We start from the raw sequence: 12,857 nt of genomic DNA on the forward strand, positions 1-12,857 counted from the left end.
TAAATAGATAGATATCATTCAAGACGGAAAAAAAGGGTTACATAAATTTTGCAACATCGCAATACACATTTAAAATTATCAATCACATCTCAATCACATCTCAATCACATCTCAGTCACATATTCTCAGCCCCAATTCTGAAGGTGTATATCTTTGTTCTTTGAATACAACTACAAGCATAAAAATGGACGATAGGCATGTTAGAAAGACGCCATCCATTAATTGTCTGTCTGTCTATCAAGACTTGCAAAAGTGTAGGTATAAAAAAAGACAAAGGCGCAGAAAACATAGGTTAGTAACATGGAATAAATTAAAGGGAAAAGAAAATGAAGTGTAGCTTGTCAGCCATAACAGTGTATCCCATCCACTGCATTCATACTAAACCCCCCTCCATGCACGCAATTCTTATCCTGAAGCTCATGGCTATTTTATGTATAGCTATAAGCTCTATTTATTCATTTTCCTCGTCCGCCCCAACCATTCTTTCCTTCCATTTAGTGTCTTTCACTCCCGTAGGTTTCAATATCATAAATCATCTCGGCTCGTCTTATCGCAAACTCATAACCATCCAATGTATGCAATTATTGGTATGTTTCAGTCCTCAGTGGTATCCGTTTGTAGTTTTATATGTAGTGCTTGCGCCTCGTCCGGAGTATGCCGCGCTTCCTTCCTCAAAATATGGGTGTGAACATGCTTGCTTGGCGGAAATACGTCCAGCTGGATCATAGACAAGCATCAATTCGAGGAGATCCAGTCCGTTATCGTCAAGGTTCGTGCAAAGGGGTTGGCTCATGTCGCGTTGCCATTTGGGGAAAGATGGTTTAAAGTCGGGGAAACAGGTCTTGTCACTGACACCGGGCCATTCTTGATCGTTAGGTGTACCTAGGAGTCTGTTGATATGTTAGCTAAATTCAAGGTATAGTTATGAATTCGGTCGAGGTAGATCATTGAGGTAGATTGGGAAAATCCGAAAGGTTGTATCTTACTTGAAGATCTTGAAGATCTCGTCAATTTCAGAGTCACCTGGAAACAATGGCTTTCTCGTACACATCTCTGCGAAAATACATCCAACAGACCACATATCAACACCAGTAGAGTATTGTCGACCTCCGAGCAGAATTTCAGGAGCACGGTACCATAAGGTAACAACTTCGTGGGTATATGTTCGAAGAGGGACACCAAAAGCACGAGCAAGACCGAAATCTGCAAGCTTAAGGTTACCTTCCCGATCAATGAGCAAGTTCTGTGGCTTCAAATCTCGGTGAAGAACTCGATGCGCGTGACAATATCGGATACCTTCGCACAATTGACTCATGAACTTCTTAATCATGGCATCACCCATACCCATCCTACCCAAATCTGGACCAGATCCTTCCGGCAAAGCTCTACCTCTACCACCGTCGGCAACTGGAAGTGATTCCATATATTTCTTAAGATCAAGGTCGAGGAACTCCATGACGAGGTATAATTTATGCCCATCTGCGTGAACAATATTGAGAAGTCGAACAATATTTGGATCGTTCATTTCCTTGAGGAGAGAAATTTCTCTAATGGCGGTGCTGGGAACTCCTTCATCTTCTGCCTCGAGTCGAATCTTCTTCAGGGCAACGATACGTCCTGGATGGGAAAGATCCTTGGCTTTGTAAACAACACCGTAAGTACCTGGGCGTGAATGATGTTAGTATTGAATTCCTTGTTATTCAGTTCACAAAGGACTGTGTGAAATGATTCCTTGGGCTAGGAGCTTTCGCGCATAAACGTACCCTCTCCAATCTTTTCCAACTTCTGATAGTTCTCCATTATCGAATATGCTTGATGTTGAAAGGTTTAAAGAACGTCGAGGACAAGTTGAAATAAATCTGCTTTTGTCCGTTGAAGTGGGGCGGTGAAGGAGGGGTAGTTTGGAATGGTAATTGATCCTGGGATTTATGGTAACAACAGCATCTATTTTGGAAGAAGATGGACCTATGCAAAGATTGGAAGGATTCGTAAATGAGAGGAAGAGTAACGAATTCGCCTTAAGAAGATGGTTGTGATGAAGGATTGTTGTTGTATTAAGTTGCCGTAGAATCTTTTGTGTCGTATTACTCGTGATACTCGAATTTGTACTCGAATTGGAGTGAGAAGAAGAGAAAGAGAAAGAGAAAGAGAAAGAAGAAGCCGTACGGTGTCGTTTATAGTATTGTTAGTATTGTCGTTCAGTTATTATTCGTGCTCAAGCTCAGGAGTAAACAAGAGAATAAGCAAAACAACTAAACAACCAAACAACCAAACAAAACATTAAACAAATCGTAACCCAGGACCAGGCGGAATAAGCGGGCGCGTTTTTGACGCGAGGTCGGATATACTGACTGTACTAGGTTCTAATAAGTAATGCTGCCGAAAAGTCAAAAAAACGTATAAATATATAAAATTGTATACATGATCCTTGTTGGTGCTAGCTCTACCTCTCCTCTACCGTTTTTCCTGTAGGTAAGGCACGATTCGATTATCTACCTACCCAAGAAGGTTACAGCCCAGTACATAGTGACTTCTCCTGGTTCGTGGGAAGCTTGATTCAGATCACAACTGTTGATTGGAACACTTCACAAGACAACTTCATAATCCTTGTACTAGTCAAACACCTCATACGGGAGCAAGTTCTCAATCAACTACTCTCATCAGACCGATCAACAGGGAAAATACTTTCCTTCGTCGACATACCACGAACACCTGCAAGGATGGTGAATACCCTTCTAGATCAAACCACAACACTGACGGCCAAGATGGAGCAAAAGGAGCTTCATCAAAGTGCTCCCCGGCATTTGAAAGAAGCATTCAAGCTTTGTAAACAGACTACTTACACCGCAACCGAAGATTCTCCTTCTATCACTGGAATGATTGATCTGGAAACCCTACCCGAAGAGACGCGCAACATAGCTTTTCAAGATTTTATGAGTGCTGCTCCTCTAAACACCTCTCAAAAGGGGTGTTCGACCGGATCGCTTGATCCTGAATTACCTTTATCTAGATCACAGCTAGAAGGTTCATCGTATGGATCTGAAGTTATACCTGGTAGGAATCACAGCATCTCTTTCTTCTACCGCAGACACAAATGACCAAAAGATTAGCCTATTCAAAAGATTCAGATTGGTTGAAAGACTAAGATGCTCATACTTCTTTGCATCTCAAAAGTTGTGGTATCTCACAGACCAACCCGTATTTCTTTCTACATTCTTTCCCCTGAACTTACCAAACGCCTTCGGCAAAACAACTTCTAATCATGATCTAGGTCTCATGGTTTTTCCATCTCTCATTCCCCCAGAGGTTCAGAAAGAGTTGATCCAGCGTATAGTACACCGTGATCTTCTAGATCCAAAACACATGACCAATCTACATGCCCATTACGATGTCAAATTTCCACCTCGTGAAACTGCTTCTGGGGAATCAATTGTTGCCAAGCCGAAGGATCCAGCAGCACACCCAAAAGCATTAAATTACTTGGAGGTCATGACGAAAAAGTTACGCTGGATCACTCTTGGGGGGCAATATGACTGGACAAACAAAGTATATCCGGAAGAGGAGCCACCCAGATTTCCAAGTGATATTGCGAATCTTGTCGAACGGCTTTTCCCTGACATGGAACCGCAAGCAGCCATTGTCAATTTTTATTCTCCCAAAGACACTTTACAATTACATCGGGATGGCGCAGAGAGTGTTGATCGCGGCCTTGTTAGCATCAGTCTTGGTTGTGATTGTATCTTCATGATCGCCTTGGACAACCCCAAATCCGAAAACGACCATTTGGTTCTCCGTCTCAGGTCTGGCGATGTACTTTATATGCAGAAGGATTCTCGATTTGCTTGGCATGGAGTTCCAAAGATAATTCCTGGCACGTGCCCAGATTATCTCGCAGACCTCGAGTTGGATATAAAAAAGTTCCCACATTTCATGACAGATAAAAGAATCAATTTGAATGTGCGACAAGTGCGAGAGCAAAAGTCGGACCGTTGATTCGCCAATCCTGATCTAGCCCCTTTATGCTTAAACTACCACGCGATAGTTTCCGACTAATTTACGATGCATTGATAACAACTCACACACACTACATTTCCTTATCAGTTCAGCAAAAATTTCATATATAAGTTCGACACCCCTTTGTACTATCAACACAAATCTCAATCTTTTATTCTTTCATGGATCACACTACTATAAGAGAAATAATTATGGGCGGCGACGCAGACAGCCAGTCGCCCTTACCTATCATGGGCCCTTGGGCGGCGACTCAACCAGCGAAATCCGATATGTTGTCGCACACTCAGGGCAAACACATTTTACATTCTTTCGTTATTACCGCATCTCAAATTAAGACGTATTGCTACGGGAAATTCTTCGAGAGAAGCCAGCAACTTGATCCAAATTCAGTCATCTCGGATTGGCAAATTGTCGCAAAGAATAAGCGTGAATCGGTCAACGGTTTGATCCCTGAGGAATGGCGCTTGGACTCGATACCCTCGGTCGAGGAACAGAAAGATGTAACGGGCGATTACATTCAGCAGTTTCTTTCTGCTCGAGAGATTGAGATCACTGAGACGGACGCTGTGGGGATTGTACAGAAAACTAGCAGTGGCGAATGGAAGTCACGGGAAGTTTGTGAAGCTTTCTGTCATCGAGCAGCTTTGGCGCATCAATTGGTCAGCAATTTAACATCTGCTTCGAACTGCGATTCTAATATTGATTTAGGTTAACTGTTTGCATGAAATATTTTTCGATGATGCTATTTTAGAAGCGCAAAAACTGGACGATTATTTTGCTGAACACAGAGAGCCAATTGGGCCACTACATGGATTACCAGTCAGCTTGAAAGACCAGTAAGTTCGCTCTTTATTATAGACGTAAATTTCTCACAAGTCTTTAGGTTCCATGTTAGAGGTGTGGAAACCACTATGGGCTATGTAGGCTGGATTGGAACTTTTGAAGGAAAGAAGGGTACAGGAAAAGAGCGAGTTTTTGAGAGCGAGATGGTCAAAGAATTACGAAGTCTTGGTGCGATAATGTTTTGTAAAACAACCGTTCCTCAAACACTCATGGCGGGTGAGACTGTCAACAATATCATGGGTACCACGGAGAATCCAAAGAACAGACTCTTAGGACCAGGTGGAAGTTCGGGAGGTGAAGGAGCATTGATAGGACTGAGAGGTAGTCCAGTTGGGTTTGGTACTGATGTTGGAGGAAGCATTCGGATCCCAGCAGCTTTCAATGGGCTTTATGGCATTCGTCCCTCGGCAGGTAGAATGCCTTATGAAGGTATGGCCAACAGTTCGGCTGGACAAAATACTATTTTATCGGTTGTGGGCCCAATTGCCACAACAGCTCGATCTTTGAAATTGGTCATGAAGAGCATTCTTAGTGCTCAACCGTGGCTACATGATCCATTAGTATGTGAAATACCATGGCGTGATGAACAAGAACAAATGGTTCTTGATGCTATCAAATCTACTGGTGGTGGTCAATTGGCTTTCGGAGTCTTCAAGTGCGATAGAGGGGTTGCTCCTCAACCTCCTGTTGCTAGAGCTATTGATATCGTGGTTAATACCGTCAAGAGACTTGGACACAAGGTTATCGAAGTGAGTTGGAAACATCCAAATATTATGAATCATGAGACCCAATTCTCTCTTCATATACATATTTGCTAATCACAGAACTTTAGTGGAAACCACCTTCTCATCAAAGAGGATGCGCGATAGGAGTAAGTTTTCTCCCCATCTACATAAGAATACTTTCTAACAACCAATTAGAGTAAAGCATGGTCTTTTGACGGTGGAAAAGATGGTTTGTCCCTCTAATATTCCGATCTTTTAAATCTATAAACTCACAACCTCTAGTTCACGAAGCCCTGGCACTCTCCGGAGAACCCATGATCCCTCAAATACAAGGTCACTACAGTACTCTCAAACCTCAAATGACCGGTTTCGACATCGCCGCAGTAAATGTCGAGAAACGCGAATATCAGAAAGAATACATGGACTATTGGAACAGCACTGCCTCACTTACTGGTACTGGTAGAGCTATCGATGCCGTTATTACTCCTTTGGCTCCTATGCCTGCGAATCTTACAATGACATTCGATTACATAGGTATGCTTTTTTCGTATTGTTTGGTTCTACGGAATGGAAACGATGCAATGAACAGCTGGAGCTAATTGATATTTAATAGCATATTCGACATTTGTCAATCTTCTCGACTACAGCGCTGCTATCTTACCGGTTACAATGGTGGATAAGAATGTGGATGTTTTCGATCCAGAGTACCAACCACTAAATGCAGAGGATGAAAAGGTTTGGAAATGCTGTATGTTTGATTCCTTATCTCGATATACTGTCCGGGTCTTTGTACAAAGATCTTGGCATGTTTGAAAGAGAGATGCTAACGAATATCAGATGATCCTGAAGTTTATGATGGTGCGCATGTGAGCGTGCAGATTGTGGGGAGAAGGTTTCAAGAGGAAAAGGTTACTGCTATTACCGAGATGCTTGGGAATGCATTGGGGAAACAGTAATGTCTGAGGGGGGCGAAAAGGAAAGGAGTTTGGATTCTGGAACTCGCACTGGGATTTGAAGTTTTTGTGGGATATTATGATATGATATGATTGCAAAGTTTAGGTATGGTATTGGTTATAGAGAGATGGCAGATAGATTCTGTTAATCTTCGGAGTTGGGATAAATTGGGCATAACATACCTACATAGTATAGTATAATAAGATTGTATATAGAACAGCATAGCTTGCGAATCACAAGTTGTTTAGCATCGAAACCATTATCAATCTCGGAATCGCTCGCGTGCCTCGGTTGGTGAAAGATTCGTGGAAGAGAGAGATAAGAAAAAGAAGCTACCGTTACATCAAAGAGTAATGCCAAGAAAATCTATTCGCAGTAGTCAGTTTTACATTCTTCTAGTGTCGATCTAATGTCGTTAGTATGTATCTAGCCCTCAGAAGCATTCTGTACGTGGCTTGATGTGTGCCGATTGGTAGGTTGGTGCATTGCTTTTTAGGGTTTGGTCCCTTTTTGCATTAGTATTAGTTGCAAGATTGATGGATGCATTGGATGGATGCATGGCAAAGTACTACGATGTATACGTAGGAAGGAGGTACAGGGAATTTGATTACTTGAGTAGTGAGTAAGTATCTAGCTACCTATTCTGGAGTAGTTAGCCTCCACTCGAATCGAATCAATCCGTATTGTCATCATCATCATCATCGATATTGAAAATGATGAATAGTCGAGATAGTCTCGGTTATTGTTACGCAGTATAGTACTCCTCCGAAGATTACCTTTCTTCTTTCTTCTTTCTTCTTTCTTCATGTCCCCACTATTTGTATATTTCATGTGACTGACTCTACCCCTCTTAACCCCACATTCTCGAATGCAGCAAAAAAAGTGAGAGATTTATGTGCAAAAGAGGAAAACAAGAGTGTTAGAGTAGATGGATGGTACTGTCTATATAGAGTGAAAAAATAAATATAAGTAAATATAAAAGATGCAAAACAATAATTCCGAATCCGGGAATCGAACCCGGGGCTACTCGGTTGTATGTCAAGTGACAATGAAAGCGAGTTATGTTAACCCCTACACTAATTCGGATGTGATTATTTGATATGAGACCAATGGAAATGATTAAATACATTCAGAGCGGTGTACAGTGGAGGGGTTTGTTGCCACACATAGGACCTAAAACAGGATTTCATTTAGTTTCTGATAGGTACAACGAATTCACACAAGAAGTATAAAGAGTGAGTTTGCTCCAAGTCGGAATAATGAAAAGGAGGTTGGTTACCTACTTGACGTCGAATCTGAAATAGGATATGGAGAGGAATAGAAATGGCTAGTGGCTACATTCTCTGATATATCTTTTACGTTATACCTAGGACAAAGCATATTTCTCGAGCTTCATCTGTGTATTTCTGGTGGGCTCTCTCAGAAGCTACGATGTCCTCGAAAACACCCCACTGCTGCCCCCCAACAGACCGCCATAGCAAACAACTCTTTTCAATTCACATATCAAGTGATCACAGTTTGTATTACGCAATCAAACTCTAAATTTCTGATGAAGTTGATCAAAATGAAAATATTGGACTCCCAGTTGTATTCCAATCATATTTCATACTATCTCACACCGTCAACAGAAGACAACGAGTGTTCTAATCATTCAATAATCGAATAGACTATTTCTTGAGTAGGCTTGCTTTTCCGTATTGCGCACCCGGAACGTAAACAGGATGGCTTTCTCAAAAGATGTCATTGACAGATTTCTGGGTGGGGATTTTGGAGCTCTCGGGCTCTCAGAACCTTCAGAATCACTTCCGCCCCTTGACTATGAACAAATGAAGCAATTCACATCCGGAGGCTATGGAGCTTTGGGTCTACCTGCACCGTCATCTCTGCCTACTCCGGAAAAGGTTCGACAAGAAGCCAAGGAACGATCTACAGAAGTGTTATCTCATTGGAATAGACTAAGACAGATATTGGAGAGGCATGAGGATGTCATACGAAAACGATGGATGAAGAAATCAAAAGTTCATTGATCTAAGATTATTCTACAAGCATGGCCGGGAATGTCTGCAACTCATCGTCCGGATTTCGAGGCATTGATTAAAGAGGGGAGTCAGCTGAAAACAAATGGCACAAAGTACAGGGAAGCGTGTTTATGGCCATATCTCAACGTGGAAGATTTGGTGAGAGGGAAAACCTTTCTCCTTCTAATCAACTCTAGAGGTCGACATCCACCCCATGTCTTCGCACACACGGATTTTCAAGCCACGCAGCTTGGCCGTGTTAGTGCTGCTACTATGCCTGCTTTTCTTAATGTTCATACTATGTTGCTTGAGGGAGAAACAGTCAAAACTTACGGCCGTCTTGTTTCTTGGGATGAAGATGAAGATGCTATGATGGACACATTCGCTGGTCTTGCACACCTACCGGGATCGGGACTTATGATCTTGGGAATACAACAAAGACTACTGCATCTGCTGGTAAAGTGCTGTGAGGCACTGCTACATGATATTGATGCTGATTCCTTGATCAGCGAGGCATCGATCAAGCCAGAGCCGCCTCTCCTCACAGATGTTTCGGACTGGTCGACCATTGCAGCTGTAGCTGCCGAAGCACCTTATCGCCTACCTTCGAAACTCGATTTTCATCGTCTCCAGGTTATCGTTGAGGCTAGACGAATGGGTGTTGAGGATTATATTCGAGACTTGAGAGAAGATCCTGGCTATTTTGCCGAAGTTTTGGGAGATTGGAGCGAACATAGACAGGAAAAATTGCTCGACACCTTTGGAAATCGACATCCTACGCTTGATAGACCATTTTTCTGGGAATATGTTATTGGGAACGCCGTCTCCGATGCGTACGGTGCTTTAATCGTATGGGAGAACGTCGCTCGACAACTTAAGCACCTAGCCTTCCTGCAGAAGAAGTATGCTTCTAAAATTACACCGAAAAGGCAATTACCTTCAGAATACATGAAGGCATTGCTGACGTTGAGATATACGCTAAGCCAGATGGTGAAAGGTCCAATCAGAAATTTGAAGATGGCAGTCCCAGCATCGCCACCATATCGTTCAAAATTTGTTCGCGACCCACAAGTACCAGGTTCTACAATGATCCAAGTTCGGAGTAAAGGAGGACTGGATGAGATGATGTGGCTTTTCAACAGTCTCTGGAATGATTAGCAGCTTCTCCTGATGACCCTACCTACTCTAGTAGATGAAATTAAAAGTAGGATTGAACGGGATCCAAATGAAAAATCAAAATTTTCGGCTTTGGTTACACGTATCTTTTCTGATCTTAGTCTCATCTCGCGGATCTATCATGAACTGGACATATATCTGCCATGGGCTGCTGATTACGATAATGCGCTAGTAGAGCATAAAGAGCAGATTGAGAAGGAGTTTCCTAAGCAGCTCAGTTTACTTGCCAGCGTGGATCGCCATCTCAAAGCTACCGGCTTGGCTAAATTCGGATCTCCAGCTGAGGGACGCTTCCATTACCCATCGGATAAACGAAGGAACAAACAGAATACGGAGAGTATGAGGAAAGCTGAGCATAACTTGGACGAGTTTTGGCAGAAAATGGACGAGGTCTACCAAAGAAATACTGGGCAAACATTGACTCAGGCTGTCAAGCATATCTGTACCGCCGTGCGTCCGCTCGAGCGAACACCCGAATGGGTCGAGCCAATAAAGGTACCAAAGACTAAACCTCAGGATAGAACTGATCGCGATGAAGCTTCTCCAATACCACAATTTGGCTCCAACGATACTACCAAATTCATTGCCCCACGACCAAAGTCCAAGCCCAAGACTCGCGGTGCAGAAATTACCACCGAGTCTGCAACTACATTAGCAGCAGAAGCGGCTCCAGCAGCAACTTCAACTCTAACTCCAACTCTAACTCCAACTTCGGGCTCTCAACCAACATTCAAACTCAAAGCCCGCGCAATCAAAGTCTTCAAAGCTCTCTTCTGGCAACCCTCTCTCAACGATCTCCCAGGCGAAATTCCCTGGGCGGACTTCCTCTACGCAATGATGTCTGCGGGTTTCGCGGCCGAAAAACAATACGGTTCGGTGTGGCAGTTTACGCCGACGAAATTGGAGGTTGAGCGCAGTATCCAGTTTCATGAACCGCATCCTTCGGGGAAAATTGCGTTTCGCACGGCGAGGAGGATGGGGAGACGTTTGGGGAGGTCGTATGGGTGGGAGAGGGGGATGTTTGGTCTTGAGTAGGGGAGGAGGGATTAAGGAGGTGTGTTTATGAGTGGTAACTTTGGGCTGGGAGGATTTGAGTTGTTTAATCTACCTATTTAGGCATTTGAGGGGAAATTTGGTGTCTATTGACTTGAAAGTCATGCTGATGAGCTTTGTACAGAATGTTTTAAAGGGATTGTCATTGAGGAGGTGAGGTATTTTGTCATAATGTGAAGCTATAAAAGTGAGCTAAAGTAAGAAGGAAGATGAACTTGAAGTTTGTAGATCAGATAGATTATAAAGCGAAATGCAAGAAACACAACCATGAATTACGGATTATTGAGAATCATGATTGTACATCTAGATCTATATAAATACTACTCACCCGATGGCTCTGAACTTCTACCCCTCGGTTCCTCCAACGGCACACCGATCTCTGTATCTGGTATTTGATACACACCCTGCCGCCCAAAAAACACATCTTTCAGATTATCTACAAATCCAATATCATATAAATTCTCCACATCCCTCAAACCCCACACGCGTTGCCATTCTCCATCTCCGATTGCTCCGACAGGATCCTGTCCATCGGCTGTACGCAAAACTATCTGTTGACTTTCGGCTGGCCAATGTGTCCACGGTGGTTCTATTCGTAAATTCTTCTCTCTGTTTTCGGAGAGCGCGCGTTTGAAAACATATCCCTCGGCCATCTCGATATCCCAATCGGACCATTTTTGACTTTCGTTGGTGGTGGTGCCGCACCAAATTAAATAGATGTGAAAGAAAAAAAGTCCATAGACTAAGGGGGTGATGAGGAAACATAAGAGAGTTATGGAACCAATTCGGGTGTGTTCTTGTAATGCCCATCCCCAGATTGAGAAGTAGCGAGACCAGGAAAAACCGAACCCTAGAAAAGACCATTCTGGATATACGGCGACGATGAAAGTGGAGAGAATAGAGTTGCCAATGTAAACAGCGTAAGTGGTGAGATTCCCAGTCGTGAAAAGAAGGAGGAGAAACCAATGGTGGTTGTTGTAACCCACGCAGTTGTTGATAAAGACACAATGGTGATCGCATTTTGCGATGCAATGTTTACAAACATGACAATGCTTGGATCTGGCTGGTTTGAGCAAATGGCATGTTCGACAAGGGTTTCCAGGGTGGAAAATGGTATAGTCATAAGGATAAATACTCATTTGATGAACGTGATTCGAAGGTGTGATATATCCTGGATCACGAGAAGCAGCTAGATAGAGAAAGACATATGGTAATGTCACAGCAATTATTGCCTTTATCTTGCGAGATGTGCTCATAAATGGCCATGCTGAAGGCAAGAACATAATCTCGGACACGGAAAGTAGAAGAATGAAGAATATCTTAACCTCAGTTAGCATGGTCAAGGACTACTCACTCCGAGGATTCAGGGACAAACAGTGTACCACGAACCACAAGAAGGACGTGTGTAGCTAGAACCTCATTATGCGCTGTATATAGTCGACCCATATCACTTGAAGGTATGCTACTTGATGAATAATGTATGTGTCACTTGACTTCATGCTCTCTTGAATGGAAAGAAAACCAATCTTACCATAACAACAGGATGACGATCATTCCATAACGTATGAGCCAGTCTTCCCACCGAAGCACTGAGACGACCATTGGTCAACCTTTCATCTGCAGCTCTAAACCCTCGAGGAATGTGTACCCATATTACTCGATGTAAAATACCTATTGGTGTATTCCTGTCAAGTTATAAGCACATGAAACACAAAGAGAATTAATAGTGGTGATACCTTAATGCTGGAAGCCTGCCGAAGAACGCAACGAATGTGAAAAAAGAAACAATTAGAACAGCTATTGCAATATTCCGAACAGTACCCATTTTTGAACAGAATCAGTTATTTTCTATATTCCTAAAAAAAAAAGAGTGTGAAAGTATGAAAGCAGATTAATCAATAAAGTCTAGAAAATCATGATACTAACTTATAACTCAAAGTTTACGTGAGCATCGAGAGTTTCAAAGTTGTTAGCTTATTAGCCTTTGCTTCGGTACATAATCTTTGCCAAGCCCGATATCATTCGTAGGGTTATCAGCTGATCGCGCGGGGAGTGTTGGCTTTCTGAGCGCGTC

At 42.8% G+C, this 12,857-nt stretch overlaps 5 protein-coding genes across 5 annotated transcripts; 3 read left to right on the forward strand and 2 right to left on the reverse strand.

Annotated features, from left to right (window-relative positions):
• Positions 1-135: 135 nt before the first annotated feature.
• EAF01_011650 (uncharacterized protein) lies at positions 136-2,239 on the reverse strand. Its single transcript, XM_038919908.1, has 3 exons — positions 1,764-2,239; positions 987-1,662; positions 136-890 (listed from the first exon to the last, which is right to left on the reverse strand). The coding sequence occupies exons 1-3, from the start codon at positions 1,798-1,800 to the stop codon at positions 602-604; spliced, it is 1,002 nt and encodes a 333-aa protein (XP_038764612.1). The 5' UTR covers positions 1,801-2,239; the 3' UTR covers positions 136-601.
• A 481-nt stretch (positions 2,240-2,720) lies between these two features.
• Positions 2,721-3,993, forward strand: EAF01_011651 (uncharacterized protein; the record flags this gene model as incomplete). Its single annotated transcript, XM_038919909.1, has 2 exons — positions 2,721-3,054; positions 3,272-3,993. The coding sequence occupies 2 exons, from the start codon at positions 2,721-2,723 to the stop codon at positions 3,991-3,993; spliced, it is 1,056 nt and encodes a 351-aa protein (XP_038764613.1).
• Positions 3,994-4,175: 182 nt separating this feature from the next.
• EAF01_011652 (uncharacterized protein) lies at positions 4,176-6,774 on the forward strand (the record flags this gene model as incomplete). Its single annotated transcript, XM_038919910.1, has 8 exons — positions 4,176-4,673; positions 4,723-4,850; positions 4,898-5,606; positions 5,690-5,728; positions 5,778-5,811; positions 5,865-6,116; positions 6,196-6,330; positions 6,420-6,774. The coding sequence occupies 8 exons, from the start codon at positions 4,176-4,178 to the stop codon at positions 6,536-6,538; spliced, it is 1,914 nt and encodes a 637-aa protein (XP_038764614.1). The 3' UTR covers positions 6,539-6,774.
• A 1,483-nt stretch (positions 6,775-8,257) lies between these two features.
• EAF01_011653 (uncharacterized protein) lies at positions 8,258-10,765 on the forward strand (the record flags this gene model as incomplete). The annotated part of the gene is made up of 3 exons (XM_038919911.1): positions 8,258-8,472; positions 8,752-9,656; positions 9,744-10,765. 3 exons carry the CDS (start codon positions 8,258-8,260, stop codon positions 10,763-10,765), a joined length of 2,142 nt encoding a protein of 713 aa, XP_038764615.1.
• Positions 10,766-11,103: 338 nt separating this feature from the next.
• Positions 11,104-12,608, reverse strand: EAF01_011654 (uncharacterized protein; the record flags this gene model as incomplete). The annotated part of the gene is made up of 3 exons (XM_038919912.1): positions 11,104-12,102; positions 12,315-12,468; positions 12,520-12,608. The coding sequence occupies 3 exons, from the start codon at positions 12,606-12,608 to the stop codon at positions 11,104-11,106; spliced, it is 1,242 nt and encodes a 413-aa protein (XP_038764616.1).
• Between the last annotated feature and the right edge of the window lie 249 nt (positions 12,609-12,857).

Source organism: Botrytis porri (genome assembly GCF_014898465.1).
Source record: "Botrytis porri strain MUCL 3234 chromosome Unknown BPOR_023, whole genome shotgun sequence".
Lineage (NCBI taxonomy): Eukaryota > Fungi > Ascomycota > Leotiomycetes > Helotiales > Sclerotiniaceae > Botrytis > Botrytis porri.